Below are 26,156 nucleotides of genomic sequence, written 5' to 3' on the forward strand. Positions count from 1 at the left end.
AAGGACAGCGTCTCCCCATTTCTGAATGTTGGTTTATTCATGTTGCTCATCATGGGTGAAGTTATACATGTGTTCTCCATTGAGGTTTCTAACATGAAGGAACCTCTATCCAACATCCTGTGTCAGTTTACTGTACATGAAACTGGATCATCCAGTTATTGCTCTGTCCAAACACTGAAATGTAATGTATTCAGTTTAGTTCAATTAACTCGTAATCGTTTGAAAAAAAAAATGCCTTTATTTCCCATTATTCTTTTTCATACATTTTGTGTAATAGACATGAGAAACAGGCTGGTGATTCCACCCTATTCCTATGCCATTTCTGCACCATAATGCTTTTTTCCCATTCTCCACACTGCAAACAAGTTTTCATAGAATTTACAACAGAAAATAAAAATAAAGCTTGACACAAGCTGAAAATACTGCCACCAGCTCCACATTCACCAGCTCTGTCTGACACAGATCTCTCAGAGTTGTATTTCTGTAGCAAATCCCCAGGAACAAAAATATATATATATATATATATATATTCACAGTTAAAGTATTTATATATTTTAAGATTACAAAAGAAATGGGCAGAGAAAATGAAGACGTTTCTACAAGAAACAATCTTTCAAAGGGAAGTGGAGATCTTTTTTTCTGTACAAGATGCACCTTTACTTTAAATAAACAATTCAACCCTTGAAATTTTTTTTTTTTACAGATTACTTACTTTCTTTTTTTTACTGATCCCTGAAAATACAACATTAAATACTCAGTCTTTTTTGTTTAAAAAATAAAAGATGCATCATTACATATTCTCCATGTGTAGAAAAAAAAATTCAGGTCTTCTATACAAGTGATCCTGTACAATATAAACATCATGGTTGTTAAACAAATGTATAAGCTATCCAACTGAATGAGAAGCAATGAATGACTTGGTCTTCAGAGTTCTGATTGGCTAGGAGGGCGTAAGCAGAAGTGCAAGCCTCTAGTGCATTCACAAACATTAATGATTCATGAAACTGAATGACAAGAGACAATAACCACGTGACAAACATACACAAACAGAAGATTGGAGCTTGGGGTTGTTAGTGTGGTGATGATTTGATAGAGCGAGGTCTGATGAATTGTTTTAGATTGGAAACACTTCTTTCTGTATGGTGAGTAGAATACTGAGCTATCTGTACAGTGAGGGCTGATAAAGCACCATGAGGTGAGGACACCTAAACCGGTCATCAACACCACCAAACAGTGAGGGAAAACAACACACATTCATGTTACACAATACAAAACACATTCACACGGGTGAAAATAGACAGCATTTCATAAGTGCATGCGCATTAACACAGTTGCAAGCGGCAGCTTTCAGAAACACTCTTGCCTTGTAGTCATGAACACCCCAGACGAGTACACATGGATATGGCACTTACAATAAACTTCAATTCATAAACTGACTTGTTTTCTAGCCACACCCCAATCCAAGGCTTTTGTCAAAGTCTCTATGATGTAAATAATTCCTGTTAATTGCAGTCAGTGTGCTTTCATAGAGAACATTGGAGTTCCATTTATAAAGGTTTCACCTATATTTACTATTATTGTCATGTTGTCATCTTTATAGCGCATTGAATAAATGCTTTTCTCAAGATATAACACTGGAAATGCAGTGGGGATCGGTTTGGTTTCCCGACAGCATTGGATGAGCTTCAGGAAGAAAAGTATGCAAACCTAAAAGTAGTTTGAATCGCTATTCTGTTCTGTACAGCTGTACTGATCTGAACTATTTCCTAGGACAGGCAGTCTTTTAAATGGGGAATCCGTTTTCTAACCCTTCTACATGTGAACCTCAACACGCAGTCTGTTGTGGATGGATGTCATGTTGGAGATGAGAAGGCATCATAAAGTCAAAGCATTTCAATAAAATCTGTATACTTCGATCAGCAGTCTCACTGTGCAGTGATAACTAACTTTGTTATGGAAGGAATTATGTGCCTATGGTCGCTTTTGGAAACAATATACTACATTACAATGTAAAGGTTCAACTGTGTAAATACATTTCTGCGGTACCCATCTTGCGTTCTTTTCCCCATTCACTGTTTCCACAATATGACCTACAGAGGGCAGCATGTAGTGTTTTTGGGGAAGACAAGACGGTAAGAAGAGTGACAACAGAAATTATGGAAAAACTACTGGAATAAACCTTAATAACATTTGTAAATTTCTGAAAGCATATTCCTTGATTTTGCATAAAGTAACAGAGAGCAGCATACTCTATATTATTTGCTGGTATGAGCAGGTGTGGATTCATCTCCAGTGATATCCACGTTTGTGAATTGATAACCATTCTGTAGCTTAAATGATAAATGTTTTCTGCATTTACTATAAAAACAAAGGGGTGTTAAGCAAGTGAAGGCATCCACGCAGGCTTCTCCTTGGGCAGCAAACCCATTTCTCAGGGCCCCAATCCTACTTCCTGTCTGTGCCACTATGACCACCACATGGTGAAAATAGTGTCGTCTCCCGTGGGGAGGCTGTTTCCCTCCCACAGCGACAAGGGTTTTCATTGTGAATGTCAACAGTATCAATGAGCAGCTTAATGTAGGTGTGTGTGTGTGTGTGGGGGGGGGGGGGGGGGGGGGGGGGGGGGTTACATACCACGTGGTCTCCATAAAGCTTATGAAAAGACTAGGTAAAACTGTACAAGCTAAGACCAGAAAGGGGGAACCATGCTGAATGGAAGAGGGACAATTAAGAGTGCTGCACCAGGAAGCCAGATGGTACAGCATTGTGAAAATTCAAGGGTCACTGGGAGACTATTAGAAAACCCATGTTTAGTTCTGTTTTAAAGAGCACCTGGAATCGTAAACAATCTTGAGTTAATATCTGTGCGTATAAAAAGAGTCCCAGACAGGTAGCTGCACTGTAGCCAGACGATGGGTTGGTTTTCATCCCTGGTTCTTCCACCACTCCTCTTCTGTCCGTGTGTTTTTAGCATGGCGTCTCTGTGTGTGTGTCCAGGGAATGGGGACAACGTTTGTTGGGACAGTGCTTGTTGTTTTACCGGAGTTTCCCCTTGGCCAGGGACTAACGTTAGTTCAACGTTCCCCTACAGTTCTCTGCCCCACACAAGCAGGGGATCTTCTCATCCTCGATGGGGAACTTGTAATCGTAGGTGATCTCCTCGTTGACATTGATGGGTTGTCGGGAGTAGATGACAATCTTTTTCTGTGACTCCACTGTGATCACCTTGGCGTAGCAGTTGGGCTGAGAAGAAAAACACAGTGGTGTTAGCATCCATGTGTTTGCTATCCTAGCACTGTGAAACTGGGTCGATTCATTGGCATGGACTTGATTACGATTTGCTCCAGCTCTTGAGAGGAGAAGAGACACTTACATTGCAGCTGTGGTTGATGAAGCGCGCGAAGTTGCCACACTTGGTAGCGTCTATGATGGTGTCATGGTCCACACGGAACATGTAGCTGCTTCCGATGCCCTCGTCCTCGTAACGTTTCTCCCTCATGTCAGCAATCACCTAGACACAGGATTGGATGGGTTTATAACACTCACCTGTATGGCATGATGCTTTGCAGCCAGCACAAAGTGCATGTTAGTGGTGTTGGATCATTTGTAGAATGCTTCCCATCTGTACATAACCTGTTCTACTCACCTGTCTGATGTTCTGCCCCACATACTCAATCACCATCTCATCAGCAGCAATTGGCTCCATTGCGAACAAGCCCCAGTCGTGGATGTGCGACTTACAGAACCGAATCTTCTTCTTACGGAACTGGGGAAGAGTGTTAAAAAGAACAAATTGAAGTGACACAGTATTGCATTGACACACGTACAGTGTAAAATAACAGTAGTTGTGTATGGGTTGTGTTTGGCCTTGGGTACCTTCAGCTGGTTAAACTTGAGCAGGTCGCTGTCACAGCTGAAAGAGGACAGCAGGCGGCGCTGTTCAGACCTCCGCTCAGAGCCAGCTCTGGTGGAGACTAGGGGCTGTGCGGGAATACTCATGCCCTGCAGAGAGAGAGAGATGGAGGAAGGGAGAGAAAGAGATGAGCTTCTACTCCACAAGCTCCTACTTCACCTTAAGACAAACACAGACCCATCAAGACACAAACAGATAAACAGAGACACCATTGATGATTTGAACTCAAGCCCACCAGCCCACTGTCTGCTAAAACCCACCTGCATGTCTACAGGCCCCTCCTCCAGTAGGTGCTTGTTGCTGTTGAGGTATTTGATCTTGTCCTTCTTGTCAATCTTGTAGTAGCCCTCGCTACGGGCACAGCCAGTCATGTGATCCCTCATGCCATCGTCCCTCCTCTTCCTCTTCACCGCCGGGATGTTGGTAGGTACAGGAGGAGTCAAGGGAATAAAAAGGCTTTTGGAGAAGGTAAGACCTTGTGTTGGCAAAACCATAAGCAAGCATTTCTAATGCATGATGACTGAGCAAAACTAAAAGACCAGTAACAAAGGGACACTAAAGGAACAGCACTTAGTAATGCACTAGCAGTTAACTGGCAGAAATATTAGTAACGGCCAGTAGTAAAGGATATGAGGGTGCTGGACCCACAGCGTGTCGTTGAGCCAGTCGTTGCCGTTGTCCTGCTGCAGCATCTTGTCGTAGGTGACCTGCAGGTGCCGGATGTCCTCCTCATCGATGCCATCGTTCCAGATGTCGTACAGGATGGTCATCTCCTCAAACTCTGAGCGAGGAGAGTAGTGGGGCCACGGCGGTGTGGTCACGGGGGAGTGGCTGGCCAGCAGTAGCTCTTCCCACCCTCGCCGCACCTTACGGGCAGGCTTCTGCAAGTGCCCCTCTTCTTCATAGGGGAGGAACTGGTCGTCAGGGGGCAAAACCACATGCAGCTTTGTCTCCCCTTCCCTGAAGTCCAGGCCCACCGTGGATGAGTCTAGCCCAGCGCGGCTGGGGATGTCAGGAAGAGCGGCTGCAGCATCCATGTCTGCAGAGAACTCTCTGAGCTGGGCATCATGAGGCAACGATCGGGGCATGGAGGTGGGAGTCACCAAGAGCTCCATAAACTCAGTCTGAGGAGAGGTCAGTGCTGCAGCCTTTTTACTCTTGGGTCGCCCAGGCTTCCTCTTAGGTGGGGTTGCATCAGGGGGCACGGGGAGGTCTAAGACTGGGACAGCAGGTAGGTCTTTTGGCACGCTGGTTAAGGCCTCTCCCTGGAGGGAGTCGGGGGGCAGGGTCTGGTTGGCCAGGGTGCTGAGTGGAGGCTCCTTGAACAGTGGGCTTTCTGAAGAGGCTTTCCAGTGGATGGGCAGGCCAACAGCCAGGGCTGTGTGGTCTGGGAAGACAGGAGTGAAGGTCAGATCTCTGCCGGGGGTTCGGGGGATACCTGCACTCAGGACAGGAGACTGGGCAGGGTAGGAGAAGGGGCTGCCGGATATGCGGGGAGAGCTGAGGCTGGCCAGGCTGCTGCCAGTCAGAGGAGCATCACTGTCAGGTGTGACGGGCACGTTCTCTGTGCTATTCTGGGACTTATCCAGGCCCCTTGCCCGGACCATCAGGTCCCTGCCAGGAGTGCGGGGCACATCCTCGTCTGTGGACAGCCTGGCCCGAAATGAGAGGGGGAGGTCCGGCAGGGGGCCGGGAGGAGGCAGCAGGAGGGAGTGGCCCTCCATGGCCGGGGTAGGGGGAAGGTGCATAGATGGGACTACTAGGGATCTAGGGAGGGCTGTGTTGGGCTCCAGGGATGCAGGAGCTCCTCTACCTGGCGTACAGGGGAGATCCTCGTCCTCTGTGTGGGCCTTGGGTCGAGTGTCCTGGTCGCTGTCAGCCAGGGAGCCTGTTGGCGTGGGCGGCCGCAGGTTAGTAACATCGTCCTGGAGATCCATCTTAAATACAGGGATGGCGACTCCCAGGTCAATGTCTGGCTCCTCAGCTGAAAGACAACCAACATGCCAAGACAAACTGTCAGTTAAAAGCAATATGCAGTGCAACATCTGAAATGGAAACTGAAACATGAAGCTTCTGTGGTTAGGTAATAGGAGAGGGTTAAGACCTGGGACTCCTTTGGGTGAAGGGGGCCGGAGATCCTCCAGGCTGGTCCGGCCAGGCTCCGCTGCCTCCTCCCCCTCACTGAGGGCTCTGTGGTTGGGCTTGAGCTTCAGCCCCTCCCTAGGCCTCTGGTCCTCATCTAAACCAGCCAGCTCTGAGGGCTCGTCCTCTGGGGGAGGAACTAGGGGCGTGCTGGGGGCCTTGGGCTCCACCTCCTGCTCAGATGAGGACGCCGAAGAGGAGGAGGACGAAGAAGTCCGAACATGGTCCTCGTCTTTATCCGGTAGACTCTCCACATCTACCGCCACCTCCTCCTCCTCTTCCTCCTCTGCCTCCTCCTCTGAACTGGAATCATATTCGGAGGAGTCCCCAGTCGCAGAGGAGTCAGAGTCGACTTTAGAGGATGCAGAACTGGCAAGTTCTGAAGGAGTGAGGAGGAGAAAGAAACACAAAGATAGGACAATTACAGAGGCAGCGTTTACACACAGAGAACCAAATAACTAACTACGGTCATTGACATCAGCGTGTATTTACCCTCATCCGACGACTCAGATGATTCACCGTCACTGGATGAGGCAGCCTCATCTTCGTCCTCATCCTCTTCACTCTCCTGCAAGGTTCAATTCCAGAGGTTAAAAGCTCTTATTAAAAAAATGGTTCTACAGTATGATGCCTCAGGTTGCCTTCTCCCAATGGGATGAAGCACCTGTTGAAGGTTGTAGTGGTCAACACAACACTTCATCTCCCATTCTAGGCCATTTTTAGGTAATTTGACTGACAGCTCACCTTGGCCGATGACAACCTGTCAGAGACCTCCGTCTCGTCAGGCTCCTCCTCCCTGTCGGAGAGGGACTCCTCCTTTCCAGAGGTCTCTACCTTCTCCTCTCCCTCACTGTCCAGCTCCAGTGGCCGGGCATGTCGTCTCCGAGAAGCTGCGCTGTCCTCGTCCACCCTGGCCACATCTTCTGGGAGCTCTGCTATGTCCTCAAGCTCATCATCCACCGGCGTGGAGGGCCGCGCTCGCTTAGTGTCCCCAGTGGAGGCAGCATCAGGAGGGTCCTTCCTCTTCACCTGAACACACACAAACACTCTCCCATGGATTTGTGGCAAATGCACTTTGCCAAACATAAAATTCTATAACTATTTTCCAAAGTAACAGAGATCTTTAGACATATTCTTAGTCAATCCTAAAAGTGTCTGGAGGTACCTTGAAGGAGGGCAGGCGGATGGCTCCTCGGAGGCCGATGCCCAGGCCCATACCCTCGTAGCCAAGGCCCTCACCCTTGTTCCAGTTCTCCAGTAGACTGGAGCCCATGGTCTCTTTGGGCTTGGGCTTCTCCTTCTCCTCCTCCTTTCCCTCACCAGCCTTCACCGGGGTCAGGGACACCTGGAGGATGAACAACAACATGGACTCATATGAAAGCAAGTTAGATATCTGGCTCAATAATGCAGGAGAATCCTTGGCTAGAAAAGTCATGTCATGACAATTAAATTGTCATCCAGAGTTAGTGAAATAGCAAAGTAAAACTTCTGACAACCTAGCCAGTTAACACAGCATTGTCCTTTGCACTCAAATATTTCATTCATTTCAATTAACCAAACTCTTTCAATTAACCAAACTATAAATATATCGCTCTGATATGCCTACCTCGTTTTCACCAGTGTCCATAATTTCAACACATTCAAATAAATCTTCACTCATCATCTAGCTAGTGTGCATTCAACTTCACAGTTAAATTCAAGGTTATCTGAGCTTTTCTTATTTAAAACATTCCAGGAGTTTTAAATGAGGCCTTTCTCCAAAACATTCTTTTGTATCCAAGCAACAATGGCCACATTCTACCATTAGCATAAAGTTTTAGGGAGATACAGTATATTTTAGGTAACCCAAAGTTTACAGGCCCATTGAGAGCATCCTGTCGGGCTGTGTCACCGGCTGGTATGGCAAATGCACCGCCTGCAAACTTAGGGCTCTCCAGAGGGTGGTGCGGCCTAACGCATTACCGGAGACACACTGCCTGCCCTCTAGGACACCTACAGCACCCGATGTCACAGGAAGGCCAAAAAGATCATCAAGGACATCAACCTCCCGAGCCACGGCCTGTTCACCCCGCTATCATCCAGAAGGCGAGGTCAGTACAGGTGCATCAAAGCTGGGACCGAGAGACTGAAAAACAGCTTCTAGCTCAAGGCCATCCGACTGTTGAATAACCATCACTAGCCGGCCTCCACCCAGTATCCTGCCCTGAACTTAATCACTGTTGCTAACCAGATACCACCCAGTTACTTAACCCTGCACCTTAGAGACTGCTGCCCTATGTACATAGACATGAAACACTGGTCACTTTGCTTATGTTTACATACTGTTTTACTCATTTCATATGTATATACTGTATTTTAGTCAATGCAATATTATTTAACTATTGCTGTATATATACACTATTCTGTCCTACGTATTCTACAGATATACAGTTGAAGTTGGAAGTTTACATAAACTAGTTTTAATGACTCCAACCTAAGTGTTTCAACCACTCCACAAATTTCTTCTTAACAAACTATAGTTTTGGCAAGTCGATCAGGACATCTACTTTGTGCATGTAATTTTTCCAACAATTGCTTACAGACAAATTATTTCACTTATAAGTTGACTGTGCCTTTAAACAGCTTGGAAAATTCCAGAAAATTATGTCATGGCTTCTGATAGGCTAATTGACATAATTTGAGTCAATTGGAGGTGTAGCTGTGGATTTATTTCAAAGCCTACCTTCAAACTCAGTGACCCTTTGCTTGACATCATGGGAAAATCAAAAGAAAAATGTAGACCTCCACAAGTCTGGTTCATCCTTGGGAGCAATTTCTAAAGGCCGGAAGGTACCACCTTCATCTGTACAAACAATAGTACGCAAGTATAAACACCATGGGACCACACAGCCGTCATACCACTCAGGAAGGAGACGTGTTCTGTCTCCTAGGGATGAACGTACTTTGGTGCGAAAAGTGCAAATCAATCCCAGAACAACAGCAAACGACCTTGTGAAGATGCTGGAGGAAGCAGGTACAAAAGTATCTATATCCACAGTAAAACAAGTCCTATATCGACATAACCTGAAAGGCCGCTCAGCAAGGAAGAAGCCACTGCTCCAAATCTGCCATAAAAAAGCCTAACTACGGTTTGCAACTGCACATGGGGTCAAATATCGTACTTTTTGGAGAAATATCCTCTGGTCTGATGAAACAAAAATAGAACTGTTTGGCCATAATGACCATTGTTATGTCTAGAGGAAACAGTGGAATGCTTGCAAGCCGAAGAACACCATCCCCAACTGTGAAGTACGGGGGTGGCAGCATCATGTTGTGGGGATGCTTTGCTGCAGAGGGACTGGTGCACTTCACAAAAGAGATGGCATCATGAGGAGGGCAAATTATGTGGATATATTGAAGCAACATCTCAAGACATCAGTCAAGAAGTTAAAGCTTGGTCGCAAATTGGTCTTCCAAATGGACAATGACCCCAAGCATACTTCCAAAGTTGTGGCAAAATGGGTTAAGGACAACAAAGGCAAGGTATTAGAGTGGCCATCACAAAGCCCTGACCTCAATCCAATAGAAAATGTGTAGGCAGAACTGAAAAAGTGTGTGCGAGCAAGGAGGCCTACACACCTGACTCAGTTACACCAGCTCTGTCAGGAGGAATGGGCCAAAATTCACCCAACTTATTATGAGAAGCTTGTGAAAGGCTACGTGAAATGTTTGACCCAAGTTAAACAATTTAAAGGCAATGCTACCAAATACTAATTGAGTGTATGTAAACTTCTGACCCACTGGGAATGTGATAAAATAAATAAAAGCTGAAATAAATCACTCTACTATTATTCTAACATTTCACATTCTTAAAATAAAGTGGTGATCCTAACTGACCAAAAACAGGGATTTTTTACTAGGATTACATTTCAGGAATTGTGAAAAACTGAGTTTAAATATATTTGGCTAAGGTGTATGTAAACTTCCAATTTCAACTGTAGTAAATATTCTATACATCCCATCACATACAGTTTCTTTATTTATACTATTTTCTACATTGTAGAATAATACCCTGACTACACCGCTCACATCATGTGAGCGAGCGTTGCAAAATAAATGTAGAAATCTATAGTATTCAATTATTGCACCCACACTGCTCGCGAGTGTCTGCATTGCCAAGGGCTAAAATAGAAGTCAGTTCTATTTGTGACGCAGATCGCGGTGCAAGTCCTGCCTCTCCCATCTCCTCATTGGTTTATAGAAGCAGATACCCACGTGCCATCTCCTCATTGGTTATACCCACGTGGTTGATTGAAAGATGAACTGTGTTGTCGGGCGCCGTGGTAATACTATGAAAGTTTAGATGCCAATAAGTTGCCAAGAAGAATAGTCTGGAAGGAGGAGAGATGACTAGAAATAGTTCGGTTGACCGTTTTATGTGTGGATTCATTGTCGGAGAAGAGGAGCTTGTGCATTTCAGGTAAAATAACACCTCAATGTTCATATCCCAGGACAAATTAGCTAGCAACAGCAACCTAGCTAAATAGGACAAATTAGCTAGGAAGTGCAAGCTAACTAGCTAAATTGCCATAATGTTTAATACTTTTCGACCTGTCCCCAAATGAATGTAATTGGTTCAGAGTTTGTTTTGATATTTTAACCTGTGGGTCGTGATCGCGTTTGATGTGAGGGGACAACATAAATGTATACACGATGGCGCACGCGCACAGCCGGTTTGGGTTCCGTGTAATAGTGAAGACATCAAAACTATGAAATAACACATATGGAATCATGTAGTAACCAAAAAAGTTAAACAAATCAAAATGTATTTTATATTCTTCAAATAGCCACCCTTTGCCTTGATGACAGCTTTGCACACTCTTTGCATTCTGTCAACCAGCTTCATGAGATAGACACCTGGAATGCATTACAATTAACAGGTGTTCCTTCTTAAAAGTTCATTTGTGGAATTTCTTTCCTTCTTACTGCGTTTGAGTCAATCAGTTATGTTGTGACAAGGTAGGGGGGTATACAGAAGATAGCCTTATTTGGCAAAAGACCAAGTCCATATTATGGCATGAACAGCTCAAATAAGCAAAGAGAAACGACAGTCCATCATTACTTTAAGACATGAAGGTCAGTCAATACAGAACATTTCAAGAACTTTGAAAGTTTCTTCAAGTGCAGTCGCAAAAACCATCAAGCACTATGATGAAACTGGCTCTCATGAGGACCACCACAGGAATGGAAGACCCAGAGTTACCTCTGCTGCAGGGGATAAATTCATTAGATTTACCAACCTCGGAAATTGCAGCCCAAATAAATGCTTCAGAGTTCAAGTAACAGACACATCGAAATATCAACTGTTCAGAGGAGACTGTGTGAACCAGGCCCTTCATGGTTGATTTGCTGCAAAGAAACACCTACTAAAGGACACCAATAAAATGAAGAGACTTGTTTTGGGCCAAGAAACACGAGCAATGGACATTAGACCAGTGGAAAGTTTTACTTTGGTCAGGAGTCCAAATTGGAGATTTTTGGTTCCAACCATGTTTTTGTGTGACACGGTGTGGGTGAACGGATGATCTCCACATGTGTATTTCCCACTGTAAAGCATGGATAAGGTGTTATTGTGTGATGGTGCTTTGCTGGTGACCCTGTCTGTGATTTATTTAGAATTCAAGGCACACTTAACCAGCATGGTTACCACAGCATTCTGCAGCGATATGCCATCCCATCTGGTTTGCGCTTAGTGGGACTATCATTAGTTTTTCAACAGGACGATGACCCAACACACCTCCAGGCTGTATGAGGGCTATTTGACCAAGAAGGATAGTGATGGAGTGCTGCATTAGATGACCTGGCCTCCATAATCACCCGACCTCACCCAATTGAGATGGTTTGGGATGAGCTGGACCGCAGAGTGAAGCAAAAGCAGCCAACAAGTGCTCAGCATATGGGAACTCCTTTAAGACTGTTGGAAAAGCATTCCAGGTGAAGCTAGTTGAGAGAACGTCAAGAGTGTGCAAAGCTGTCATCAAGGCAAAGGGTGGCTACTTTGAAGAATCTAAAATATATTTTGATTTGTTTTGGTTACAACATGATTCCTTATGTGTTATTTCATAGTTTTGATGTCTTCACTATTATTCTACAATGTAGAAAATATTTAAAAAATAAAGAAAAACTATTGAATGAGTAGGTGTGTTAAAACTTTTGACTGGTACTGTGTATATACAGTGCCTTGCGAAAGTATTCGGCCCCCTTGAACTTTGCGACCTTTTGCCACATTTCAGGCTTCAAACATAAAGATATAAAACTGTATTTTTTTGTGAAGAATCAACAACAAGTGGGACACAATCATGAAGTGGAACGACATTTATTGGATATTTCAAACTTTTTTAACAAATCAAAAACTGAAAAATTGGGCGTGCAAAATTATTCAGCCCCTTTACTTTCAGTGCAGCAAACTCTCTCCAGAAGTTCAGTGAGGATCTCTGAATGATCCAATGTTGACCTAAATGACTAATGATGATAAATACAATCCACCTGTGTGTAATCAAGTCTCCGTATAAATGCACCTGCACTGTGATAGTCTCAGAGGTCCGTTAAAAGCGCAGAGAGCATCATGAAGAACAAGGAACACACCAGGCAGGTCCGAGATACTGTTGTGAAGAAGTTTAAAGCCGGATTTGGATACAAAAAGATTTCCCAAGCTTTAAACATCCCAAGGAGCACTGTGCAAGCGATAATATTGAAATGGAAGGAGTATCAGACCACTGCAAATCTACCAAGACCTGGCCGCCCCTCTAAACTTTCAGCTCATACAAGGAGAAGACTGATCAGAGATGCAGCCAAGAGGCCCATGATCACTCTGGATGAACTGCAGAGATCTACAGCTGAGGTGGGAGACTCTGTCCATAGGACAACAATCAGTCGTATATTGCACAAATCTGGCCTTTATGGAAGAGTGGCAAGAAGAAAGCCATTTCTTAAAGATATCCATAAAAAGTGTTGTTTAAAGTTTGCCACAAGCCACCTGGGAGACACACCAAACATGTGGAAGAAGGTGCTTTGGTCAGATGAAACCAAAATGAATGAAATTTTGGCAACAATGCAAAACGTTATGTTTGGCGTAAAAGCAACACAGCGCGTCACCCTGAACACACCATCCCCACTGTCAAACATGGTGGTGGCAGCATCATGGTTTGGGCCTGCTTTTCTTCAGCAGGGACAGGGAAGATGGTTAAAATTGATGGGAAGATGGATGGAGCCAAATACAGGACCATTCTGGAAGAAAACCTGATGGAGTCTGCAAAAGACCTGAGACTGGGACGGAGATTTGTCTTCCAACAAGACAATGATCCAAAACATAAAGCTAAATCTACAATGGAATGGTTCAAAAATAAGCATATCCAGGTGTTAGAATGGCCAAGTTAAAGTCCAGACCTGAATCCAATCGAGAATCTGTGGAAAGAACTGAAAACTGCTGTTCACAAATGCTCTCCATCCAACCTCACTGAGCTTGAGCTGTTTTGCAAGGAGGAATGGGAAAAAATGTCAGTCTCTCGATGTGCAAAACTGATAGAGACATACCCCAAGCGACTTACAGCTGTAATCGCAGCAAAAGGTGGCGCTATAAAGTATTAACTTAAGGGGGCTGAATAATTTTGCACGCCCAATTTTTCAGTTTTTGATTTGTTAAAAAAGTTTGAAATATCCAATAAATGTCGTTCCACTTCATGATTGTGTCCCACTTGTTGTTGATTCTTCACAAAAAAATACAGTTTTATATCTTTATGTTTGAAGCCTGAAATGTGGCAAAAGGTCGCAAAGTTCAAGGGGGCCGAATACTTTCGCAAGGCACTGTATTTATACTCCGGACTCCAACATTGCTCATCCTAATATTTATATATTTATTAATTCCATTCTTGTCAGCATTGTTAGATATTACTACACTGTTGGAGCTAGGAACGTAAGCATTTCGCTACACCCGTAATAACATCTGCTAAATATGTGCATGCAACAAAGAAATTGGATTCGATTTGTGCTTCATGAAATATTCCACATAATATCAGAATTGAGAAACACGCTCACATGAGACTGAAGTGAGACAAGTTAGGAGCTTGCTTTGAAGAATGACTCACCTTGGCTGAGTGTTCTTTCTTATCCCACCACTCGTCAAAGGCCCTAAAGGCCACCACCTCCACCATCTTACGGTTGAGGTCCCTCTTCATGATGGCCTTCAGCTCCTTGACGATGACCAGCAGCACCCCTTCCACAGTGGCCTTATGAGGGTCTTCCTTAGCCTCGTAGCCCGGTGGAGGAACGGCAGGGTTGAACTTGGGCATGCTGGGGTGGGGCCAGAGTTGCTGCCTGTGGCCCCCTGCACTGGCAGCTGGGGTGCTACTCATTGACAAGGGTGGGTAGGGACCCCCAAACTGCATGGCTGCTGACCCGGCTGCAGCCGCCCCTCCTGCGGTCATGAAGTGTGGGTAGGGGTAGGGACCCCGGGTCTGGGCCATGCGACTCAGCATTTGGGTCTGCATCTGGAAGGACATGTGAACGCTGCCCCACTGAGGCAGGCAGCTCATCAGCTCCATCTGCATCATAGGCACCATGCCATGGGGGTAGAGGTGAGGCAGCATGGGGTGTGGAACTCCAGGTGCCAGGTGTGGACCTGGGACAGCAGAGAGGTGGTGTGGAAGACCGAAGCCCGCTTGAGGGGGTAGAGGGGGGAAGCCGGGGGGTGGGAGGGGCATGGACTGCATGGGGGACACAGCAGAGTTGACCACAATTCCCTTGACACAGTCGCCATCGTGCGTGGGCGTGCCTGGCATGTCGTCCTCGTCCGAGATCTCCATGTCTTCCCCAGAGGACTGATGGCTCTGTGTGGGAGAGAGAGGACCAGGTGTCAGGACATCTCTCTACACTACATGACTTGATAGTCATATAGGAAGCATCCACATAATAAGCAAAGGTTCTAGCTTCTCTACAAATCCCTATAATATCATAATAAATAGCAAACTCTGCCAGCCTCTTCTTTAAATTCCAAAACCCAGGCTGTCTAACACTAACCTTGATATTAGTGTCTAAAAAGGCACTACTAGAATTTAGCAGCATGTGGTTATTTCCTAATCTTTCAAATCATGAACAGTTAATTACACCGACCTGCACCAGGTTTGGCCGATGTAGGCAGTCATTGTAAATAAGAATTTGCTCTTAATTGACTTGCTTAATTGACTTTTAAATTTAAAAATCATAATTATTATTATTTGAAGGATGAGCCAAGTCTAAATACGTTCAGCCCAAGTGTTAGTACAAGTATAATCAAATATATACATGATTCTTGGCTACAAAAAAACACAACTGCTGATTTAATGTTCTTGAATAGCTGTGTGAAACTAACACAAAAAACTATATCGCAGACAACCAGGTTATGGTCATAGATTCAGTAACAACTTAGCTTTCATTGATAAATCATATCTGGGTGGCAATGAAATCAGGATTCATAAAACAATCAAAACCACAAAGACTGAAAAAGCCTGGGGAGCAGCCTGTGTGTGCCAAACTGCCCATATTATTGAAATGTTTGCTTTGTGATAACATAAAATATACAGGGATGTGAGCCGATCCTGATTGTCAGGCTCAACAGAACCAGGAAGTGGTGAGTTGAGTGTTGAATGGAGCTAACAGCCACCCTGGTAACTCCTCCCATGAGTGTTAGAAAGAGGAAGTGAAAGTGTTTTCTATTCCCCAACAGAAGAATGAGTCAGGTTTCCCAGTCACAGCCCTAGGTGTGGGCCTCCTATTATCAGGACACGGGCTAGTTACACAAAGTGAGTAGTACCAAACATGAGGAAAATAACCATTTACACATCAACAGAAGAGTTACTTCCAAAAGTATTTCTGGGGTCAGGTTAAAACCTTTGCTTGATGTTTCTCTGATGCATGTCCCCAGTTTGGAGTTTTGGATTAAATTTGTTATCGTGCCAGGTAGAGAATTAACTAGCAACTACGAGCTTTGAATCTATTGCAAAATGATTAATACATGGCTTGCAAACACAAAGCCATTCAAACAGGAAGACCATGGAAACAAATTTCAAAGTACATGACGAGTGTATAAAGTGTATATCTTTATGAGGCAACTAGTTCTGATGGCAGGGGGAAAACACTAATGTTCTGTGTCACTCACGGTATGTTGTTGATAACTTCACCAAGTTTGGAACAGACCCATAAAAACTGTCACTGTTTCGGTCACTGTTTGCTGTGAAACCAGAATAAACCATTTCCTCTTGTAGTATACAGACAGAAGAATGAAACAAAAGGGAAAGTGTAGGCTTACTATCAGACACCGAAGCCTGTTTACTTCCGGTGCCCCCTCTATAGCTGCCAAATAGATCCGGCTGCAAGCAGACATCTCCACAGCAATACTACTAATGTGGCCAATAACGTGTCATGTATGGAATGGAGTATCTGTTCCCCCGTTTCCATCTTCCACTTTTTAAACATAGCATCTACCCAAAGTAAGGATGATACTGTTGGTTCTTACCTCCATTTTGTCTGTGGGTGTGTGGTTTCCGAGGCGACCATCCTTCAAGTCACTGGCGTTCTTCCCATGGAGATGGTCTGGAGAGCTGACTCCCTTGAGGAGCGAGCCTGTTACAAGGATGGGCTCCTCATCATCGGAGTCAGGCAGGGGCGTGGGGCTGACGTCCTCCAGGCCTGTGCTAGAGGGTCGAGAGGTGTGGGTGCCCCCATAAGGAGGGATGGGGGACAACTGAGAGGAAGAGGAGGAGATGGGGCTGCAGACCATACGCACATCAGTGTCTGATGAGTCGCCTCCAGGAAGGAAGGGAAGCTTTGTCCTTTTCTCCTTCAGAAGCATCTCAATACGAGAGTCCAGGCTATTTCGCTCTGACTCCAGGGTGGGAGTGCCAGGGGAGGGGGGGCAGTGCTTTGGTGTCAGGGCAGGGGGTGTGCTGGGGTGGGCCTTGGGTTCAGGTGGGGGTTCTGGAATGGGTGGAGTAGCTGGCTTGTTCTTGACTGGCTTGAAGTCAGTGGCAGGGGCCATGGAGGGCCTCCGGTACTCTGCCTCCCGCTGGACAGACTGGTGGAACGGAGATTCTGAGGGGGGGAACGCAGGGGGCATTGGGGCCTGCTGGTAGGGGGAAAAGGCAGACTTAAAGCTGGCACTGGTAGGGGGAGGTGGTGTGTGGGCAAAGGATGAGGCAGAGGGAGGGGGTTCAGGTGGGGTAGGTTGGTGCTGCTTGAAGGCAGACTGTTCAGAGTTGCCTCGGTAGGAAGAGGATCCTGATCCCCCAGTGCCATGGACATAACGCCTCTCCGGTCTCCGGTTATAGGCATCCTGGAACTTGCTCTCGTGTCTGCGAGACTTGTAGCCTCCAGAGCCTTCGACCCGGCTAGACTGATAGGCTGGGGTGGCCTGCCTGCTGGAATAGTTGGAGTCCTGAGAGAAGGGTGTACTGGTCTGGCGTGGGGTGTGAGGGGTGCCCTGGGACTGCGGAGTGTCTTGCCTTAGGCTAGAGTAGGCCGTATCCTGGGACAGAGGGGTGGTGTTGGAGGCGGTGCTGCTGGGGGTCACTATGCCTCCCACTGCAGCAGACGAGCTGCTTTCAGAGAGCCGGCGCAGGGGCTCACAGGCCTGGGGAGGGACACACCAAACTCTGCTTAGGAAACACACTCACAGAAGGCACTTCATACATTCAACTGCTGAAACCTATATAACATCCATCAGCATGGCTACATTGCCCATTTAATGTCACAATCAAGTTCAGGCTTTAAAAGGAAAATAATGCAACCTCATGCATCTTGAGCACACAGCAACTGTTATGATTTAACCTAATTAACATGCCAATAATTATATCTAAAGATGTAGGGTCAGATTGTAGTTTTTCCCAATTTGCATTCATTCAAACCGCTGAAGACAGCCGAGTATTGCTTGCAGGAGAAGCTGTGCAGTAAGGCTATGGCTCAAAGGCAGGCTTACAACAGCTCTGCCCCTTTCCTTTGCAGGCAGGCAGAGGTTCTAGACAACATTCCTTCCTGGGCCCCATTTTACCACCTGCTGCACTAATAAACTGGATTAGAGATAAGGGTGTCAGCTTATATTGGCTGGGGGTCACAGAGACTCACTGGAGTACAGCACAGTAACAATGATTCAGGAATGGGGCAACATTTTTCACCAAACAAACCTTTGAAGCTGGAAAAACTACTGACTTAACTATGTCTTCATCTGAAATACCTTTCTGATGACATACAATAAACTCATACTGGCTGGTCTGCAGTTGACTATGGGACACTTTTCATTTTCAATAATGCAAAGCTCCTTAAAGCTGAGAGAACCAGGCTTATGCGCAGAACTTTACAATCTGTTCAAGGTACTAGGCCAGGGCCTTGGCTATCAGTTGGCCTTGCAGAAAGACTAGTTATGCAAACATGAAAAGGTAAATCAAATAGAATGTTCAGACAAATTAAACACGCTTACCTTTCCTGCGATCCTGTTTTGGAACACTTGCAAATTGTCTCAAATACAACATAACATAGTGCTGCTAAACATCTAACATAAAAGTGGTGGTCTTACCAGAAGAGCCTCTGCAAGGCTACGAGGGGACACTTGTCTGGCCTCCTCTCCTCCCACTGGAAGTGTCCGAGGGGTGAAGGTGCCATTCAACAGTAGCTGGAAGTACCTAAGGCGATTCTCACCTGGATGGATAAGGTTAAGATATGGTTCAATAAGTGAAAAAAAATGTTTTTCTCAATAGCCTTAGCAACTAGACTCATAGTAAATGCAAATCCGGGGCACTAAAATTTGTATGATATGGTTGTATGAAATTTGTGGATGTCCATCATTCATTTCGTATGATACTTACTGTATGTTAAGAACATAGAGAATGATAGAGGTCTCTAGTGGCCAAAAAGCAGTATTTGCATGGGCAGCGCAATGGAGGGCGTCCACTATTTTAATGTAGTCAATTGGGTGGGACTCCCAACTTCATTGGCTGATCCCTCTTGGTGACCATGTTGGATTCATGTCCAACCGGGTCATCAGGCAGGATCAGCCAATTGTGAAGAAAATGTACGACTTCAAAATGGAGATTGCCTCAATGGCACTGCCCATGCTGTCACAGAAGCAATAATGAATGATAATTCATATATGTTACAAATTCCAATTTGTATGATGTTACAAATGCAATTCGTACAATATGTTACGAATTTGCAATACGTATGGTATGTTACAAATTCCAACTTGTTGTGGCTAACGTTAGCTAGGTGGCTAACATGCTAAGTAGGTGCAAAGTAATAAGTAGTTGCAAAGTTGCTAATTAGCTCAAATACTAATGTTGTCGGTGATGAGGTTCAAACACGCAACCTTTGGGTTGCTAGACCTTCACATTTTACACCCAACCAACCCATCCTTTCGTTTTTGCCTTAAGTAACCTCCTGTCTTATGTAACCATACCAAAAGTAGCATATTATACTAATTTGAGTGTCCTGGATTTTCATTTACTGTTATGTCTAGTCTATGAGACCAGGCTGACCTTAGAGGTGTGTAAGAACATCATCATTCACAGCAATAAATACACAATAATGTGTGGTATATTATTAAATATCAAATAAAATACAACTTGAAAACAGAATGAGGAGTTTCTGCATGTGGAGTTTTCCACAAGGCAGATGCTCTAGTGACATTTAATTTGAATTGTACATTTAAAATCGACATAAGGTAAATCAATGTCAACGATATATGCGTACTATTGCAGGCAGGTGAAATTATAATGATAAATTGGTACTCAGTAAGCCTTAGATTTTCTGCTTGATCTCCAGCCTCTCATTATATAGGCTACCAGTTTAAATGAAATGCAGCAATGAGCACTTTCCCTATGAACCTCTGCTGATGTAAGAGGAACCACTGTCTATTTAAGAGATTAAGAGAATAGTGGTGCTTCCAAGACAATTAGGAACTCATGAGGTCAGTGATCTTCAGGTCGGAAAGTCAGAGCTCTAGAAAGATGACCATTCAAAACGATTTTTCCCAGGTCGAGTTCGTTTTCACCCCAGAGTTCCCAGTTGTCGTGAACGCACTGATGTTGGAAATTTCCGAGTTCCCAATTATTTTGAACAGGGCAAAAAAACTTACAGCGTCATGATACGAGTAAATTCTAAATATGATACACGATATTCCATTTATCCGGGGAAATAGGCGAAAGTCCTTCATTACTGATGTTAATGGCCACAGACAAATATATTAACATGGTAAAATGCAGCCAACGTCAACAAGTAAAATATTGTTTAATGATAGGCTGAAATATATATTTCGGTTATAAAGTTGCTTTAGAATTAGTTAAAAAAATCCTAAGTAATTCAAGCATAATTGTATTATAGGCGTTTATTACAGGCACATAAATAATTAAACAGCTATAACTAATTCAATGATGACTGCCATAATTGAATATAAATCAAATAAACCAAACGAAACTGCGTTTTATCTTTATTCATTTCGGAAAATACTGTTCTGTAGTTTGCACACGCTATTGATGCTCGTGGGCTCGTGGGTAAATCGCACTTACATTCATTTGAAAGTGCTCTGGTTACCAAGCAACCACCGTAAACGTAGGCTATACACGTGACTAAATGTTGTCCTCCAAAAATGAAATTAGTGACGTTTTAAAAATAAAATATCAAGTTTTCACCTATGCATAAATGTTGTTTCTACAACTGAGAATGAATTGCACATTATTTATAAATACTCACATATATATATAGCCCATGTAAAGATGTATTACCTTTGGGATCCAGCTCCAGGTGGATGATGTTGCCCATAACTGACGTGTTGTGAAGAGTCTGGACAGCATCTTTGGCTGCTTTTACAGTTCCAAAAACAACTTTGGCTATTCCTAAATGCTTTTTGTTCTTCGGATTGTATAGAATTTCCACCTCTTCTATGTCCCCAAATTTCTTGCACATGTCAGTCAAAAAACCTTCTCTGATGTTATCGTTCAGCCTCGCAAACGTCACCTCCTTGGGAGGCACGCGGCCGATGTAACATTCATCGATCTGGAGAAAGAAAATAGTTACATTAAATTATGAATGTTATATTTATTTAGACTACAGTACATTTGTCCAGTAGCCGTTGAAACCTGAATTCCAGGCTGCAATGTGACCAACAAACATTTTTTTCACGTAGCCTATGCCCGATTAAATATAATATTTTTGGACATCTGCAGTTTACATTTTGAGAAACCAAATAACCACGATAGAATAGTCTTGACATACAACATCCAAAACGTGTTCATGCTGTAAGGGATAATAGCTTAGCATGTGTTGCCTGTCTGTAGAACTACATCCTAAATAAAAAGCATGACACTTCCATCAACAATGTCGAGGGGGTGTGTCAGGCTACTTTAAACTTCGGAACCTTAGAAAAGGCTATAGCCCCAAAACATAAAAAGCATGGCACATTTTGTTAAGATCTGAGAGGGGGTGTGACTGATTACCCTACCTTAAACTTCGGAACTGGGAGATCCGTCTCCTTGTACTTCGTCCATAGACGACCGATTCTCGGGTCTCGGACGATATCCACTGGTGGCATCCCAGGGTTCTGTAGAACGATAAAATGTAACTATTCCAGAAGTTCTGACAAGCAGGAAGAATATGACGCGCCGATTGCCGATATGTCAAGACGGGGTTTACACCAGACACCACTACAGTCATGAAAAAGGTTAGAGTTGATTTGAATTGCTTGGATAAACCTTTGACTGCGTTTAACGACGGGATAGTGACACTTCTGATGCACTGTGTCATGTGCAGAAAGTAACGTATCAATCGTGAGGCAAACACTGCAACAATGTAGCTAAGTGTTTCTCTTTTCGAATACGGATGTATAACTTACAGGCATGTTAAAAGTCGTTCCATCATAGCGATACAATTTGTGCGATCCCTTTTTCAACGCTGGGTCAATAATCAACTTGTAACTTCTACAATGGTGACTTCGTTTCTCCCCCGAACTGCAAACGGGATGGTGGTTGTCCATGCCGTTTGCCAAACCTGTGTAGAAATGTCAAGAAGATGAAAACAACATAGACTTGCGCACAAAGACTCGTTAGGTTACATTGTAGCGATAGCTTTGCAAATACTATGAGGAAAACGGGGATTACAAGCGTATCCCAGTTACAGAAACAGACATTACAGAGGAAGGAAAAAAAGAGCAAGCTTACTTGAACTCTGCTTTCTGCCATGGTCTTCGTTTAGTCTGTTTCTTTCCCCTGGCTTGGACATGTTTTGTCCGATCGAACTTTATTTTAATAATCAAACGGCGAGATAATTTATCTTACTGATTACATTACATGATTCAAAGAATACTGCCTCCCTTTTTGCGAGCCAACACATATTGTGCCTCCAGTCTGGGGTTTCTGTCTCTCTCACAATAGTATTGAGCTTCGCTACCCCTCATACCATTCGCACTTTCGATTTGAGGTTCTTTACATATGCGTACATTTTGTTATATTATTGGACCATTTTAAACACACAACACATTCATAAATAAAGATATGTATTGCATTTAAATGTAAATATTAGAAGTTGTTGTATAGTGTATTTTTAGCTAGCACATTGGGCATGAAATAAGTGTTGAATCTACCGCCTACTTTTACTCAAAGAGCAAACAAGATGGACATAGGTCGATGCAAGTTCTGTCTAAGCACAGATCTAGGGTCATTATAACGTTTTCATTCCTGATTGAAAACGTTAGCCTTAGGATAGTAAACCTGACCCTAGAGCTGTGTTTATGGGTAATTCTCAGGAAATATGTTGGGTCTGTTTACAATATATTACATAAATAAAACATAAATTAAATACATTTTGAGACTATAGACTAGGCCTACATTATAACCTATACACACATTGTCTGTAATACCCTTATAATATTCAAAGGCCAAATATGGGTACATTTTAAGGTAACTGTTTATTTTAACTGACATGTTTTGCATTATTAATCGGTTTCATTGTCTTTTTGATATTTTGTGTTATGTTGGCTGAGGAGATGTGCCATCCATTGCTTGATATTTGTGCAGTGCTTGGGCAATTGGCTGGTTAACGTTAGCAGTTCCACCGGCCAATCGGAGTGAAGCACCATTTTAGCTTCTGCTATTAGAGGCACAGCTGAGGAATCTTTCAACAGAGAGCAGAGAGAGGGGGCTGGGCGCGCTCTCAGCAGCCATTTTCCTGAAATGGGACTCAATGGCCAATATGGGTTTCCTTTGTTTCAAAAGGGATCTTATACTTTATTTCCACATCTCTTTCTGGACTATGATAAATAACAATGATTCCCCATTGACAGGATGGAGAAGAAGGAAGATAAAATACTGGATGTTATCCCTTTGACATTTTTAACCTTTTTCCTTCTCTGCTTGGAATCCATCTTTGTCCTAACTAGGTCATGGCACACCCATATAAAATTATTTTGGATTCTAAAGTAAAAAGAAACAAGTATAGTGAATAAACAGCTTGTAGTTTGAAGTTGTTATGAAGAAAAGCACAGTAAATGTAAAATGAAATTGTGTAATGGCATTTTGTTGACATTGCACTGTAAATGGCCATGTATGATTTATAGCATGTGTAAGTTAAACTGTGTTACCTTTTGTATATGTAGGAAATGTGAATTTATTGTTATTAAAGTATCACTATACTGTTATTTTTATTGACTTGGTCATTTTGGAGTAATGGTGTCTGTAGAATTGTTAACTCTCTTCAATACATTAATTTGCATACTGTTTTAACTATATCCATCAGAGGCTAAGTATATTTGCTCATCTAATGTCAGCACATAAAGCAGGCCAGAGAGCAAATGGCCTTTAGCAAAACTGCTGAATCATTTATAACTGGAAATTGGCTGTTGGTACTCAAACTAACCCCCTTTACTTGTTCTACATTAAAGAGTGTTTGCTTCTCATCTTTCACATGGTACACCATCTAGTTACACAACAGAGACGTTTAATACCATGAAGGTCAGTAAGTATTCTTCTTTCAAATGATGGCTTGTGCACTGTGTCAAATTATGCATGTTTTGTAATAGCTCATAGTAAGCAGTAGGCTATACATTTGGGCAATAGATAGAACAAATGTGAGGGTATAATGTACCTGATGTTGCTTCATGGGCATATTTATATTTCTGTAGAATTCCAGACACAATCCTACACTTATTGGTATCCTCAAAGGCTCACTACATAGACATTGAATCCAACTGGAAGCAGATGAAAAATGAAACTCTAATGAAAATATTTACCTTAACATTGTGAGGAAATACATTTATCAGGCCTAAATGCAGGGGGAAATTGAACATTCTTATTCCCATCTTCGGATCCTCTTATAGTGGTTTAAAAGATGAGTGGGGATGCAACTCCTAAAAAGGAAGGAAACAATTAGCCCAAAACTATGTCTATTGAAGGCTTTTGACTTAGTCTTGACTGCTATTTGACCAACGAATAACAAATGCTGAAAATCTTCAAGCAGCATCAGTAACTGCAGTATGCAAACCAGCTCCCCTCTCTCTTCCTGATGACAGGATTGCAGTCAAATCCCCCACCCTCAAATTTAAGATATCAAAAATAAACCTAAACGACATAACCTACTGCCATGGAAATCTTGTCATTTAAAGGTAATGGATTTTGATCTGTCTCAATGTATTAGTTCTAAACAACAGTAATGTTACATTTGATTGTTTTAGGACTGTTTCACCAAAGAGGGATTTGCCTAAATTGATCTCATTAACAACTATTATATTGTAACATTAAATTGTGAAATGTTGTTGGAATTAGATGCTAATAATAAACTTACAGTTCATTAAAACATGTAATCCAAGAGAAAGATGTCTTATAGGGAACAAATGCTTTTAGGGGTAAAATTAATCTGGTAGACCTCTCATTGCTCCCCCTTGTCCAAAAACGACCTTTCATATGTACTTTCGTTTAATGGCTTCTGTCTGCTGTTGTTCTCAATTTCAAAATGGCTTCTTCACAGACAAAGGAGATCACTGTGTGTTGGTTAAGTTGCTTCGCCATTGCTGGGCGAGGTAGTCATTCGCAAGAAAGAGCTGCAGTTTCCCACACACAGGTCTCTGTTTGCACACTGGAAATGTATCAATGGTGCGCAAGAAATATAACTTCAATTGGTGTGTTTGTAAAAGTGTAGGCGACAGCAAAATTGAAACGACAGAGCGAAGAAACATGGCACATTCAGTCCAGTCGTCTAGTTGCAGGGCTACAGTTGATAGACTTTAAACGGGTTTGGCAAACATCAGTAATCTGAGGATCTGGCCAGTTGCCAAATGTATGAGAGAACTGCACCCACACAGCCATATAAGGTCAGAAGAAACGATTTCGAACAGTGCTGTATTTCTTCCAGGATACTCAAAGGGGATTTCAGACTTCTTCGTACTCTGTCTCCCCTTCAAGATAATGATTCGATGTTGTATTTCGAGGTGTTGATCAACTACACACGAAGATTTTAGGAGATGTCATACAAGCAAGATGTAATCCACCCTATAGGTAAATGAGAAAATAGGAACAAACCTGTCTCTGTGTGTACACTGTATGTATGTTTTCCTGAGTATTAAAGTGTCTCGAGTTGAACTCTTCTGGTTACAGTTGCAATGAATATACCATGGATTATGTTGATCATGCGATTAAGATTGACCAACACAGCGGTTAAACAACCTAATTTATGTTTCAGAAACAGAGAAATAGTCTACATGTCGGAAATGTTTTAGTCAACTGTAGAGGAGCTTGTATTTCCAGGCAGGGCTCAATTCCTATTGCACAATTGCTGCGTAAATGGCCCAGGGTAAAAGGAGTGTCGAACCATAAGGTCACGAGGCTCCATGCAACGCCGCAAACCATGCATCCAACAAACTGTTGTTTACACCCTCTGAAAACAAAATAGACGCGTTGGGCAAGCCAGATACCAGCAATCGATGGGCCTTTCTTGTAGAGAATAGAACATGCAGGCCATTCCATCCGCTCCCTCAGTGCTCAAATTATTGAAGACCATGTTTTTGCTATTATTGAAGCAGCTAGAGCGGAAGTAGTGTGAAAATAAAAAAGTGTTA

The 26,156-nt window shown here is 43.3% G+C and overlaps 1 protein-coding gene across 2 annotated transcripts; it reads right to left on the reverse strand.

Annotated features, from left to right (window-relative positions):
• Positions 1-14: 14 nt before the first annotated feature.
• LOC109892528 (histone-lysine N-methyltransferase SETD1B-A) lies at positions 15-25,603 on the reverse strand. 2 transcript variants are annotated; one of them, XM_031826388.1, is made up of 18 exons: positions 24,887-25,603; positions 24,336-24,452; positions 21,945-22,099; positions 21,555-21,653; positions 20,839-21,109; positions 18,636-18,757; positions 16,584-17,696; positions 14,179-14,919; positions 7,221-7,400; positions 6,800-7,084; positions 6,548-6,623; positions 6,018-6,434; positions 4,545-5,897; positions 4,174-4,340; positions 3,877-4,002; positions 3,647-3,766; positions 3,374-3,511; positions 15-3,243 (listed from the first exon to the last, which is right to left on the reverse strand). In XM_031826388.1, exons 3-18 carry the CDS (start codon positions 22,083-22,085, stop codon positions 3,070-3,072), a joined length of 5,523 nt encoding a protein of 1,840 aa, XP_031682248.1. In that variant the 5' UTR covers positions 22,086-22,099; positions 24,336-24,452; positions 24,887-25,603; the 3' UTR covers positions 15-3,069. The 2 variants fall into 2 exon arrangements, with proteins under 2 accessions (XP_031682248.1, XP_020340705.2); XM_020485116.2 differs by lacking the exons at positions 24,336-24,452; positions 24,887-25,603 and adding an exon at positions 22,270-22,554.
• Positions 25,604-26,156: the final 553 nt, after the last annotated feature.

Source organism: Oncorhynchus kisutch, linkage group LG6 (assembly GCF_002021735.2).
Source record: "Oncorhynchus kisutch isolate 150728-3 linkage group LG6, Okis_V2, whole genome shotgun sequence".
NCBI lineage: Eukaryota > Metazoa > Chordata > Actinopteri > Salmoniformes > Salmonidae > Oncorhynchus > Oncorhynchus kisutch.

Excerpts from the sequence above, each read along its gene's own strand:
- LOC109892528 (XM_020485116.2), bottom strand. The coding sequence starts at position 22,330 with ATGTCCAAGCCAGGGGAAAGAAACAGACTAAACGAAGACCATGGCAGA. Across the intron at positions 7,401-14,178 it reads AGAAAGAACACTCAGCCAAG|GTGTCCCTGACCCCGGTGAA; the intron begins GTGAGTCATTCT and ends TTCATCCTCCAG. Across the intron at positions 5,898-6,017 it reads TTCACCCAAAGGAGTCCCAG|CTGAGGAGCCAGACATTGAC; the intron begins GTCTTAACCCTC and ends GTTGTCTTTCAG.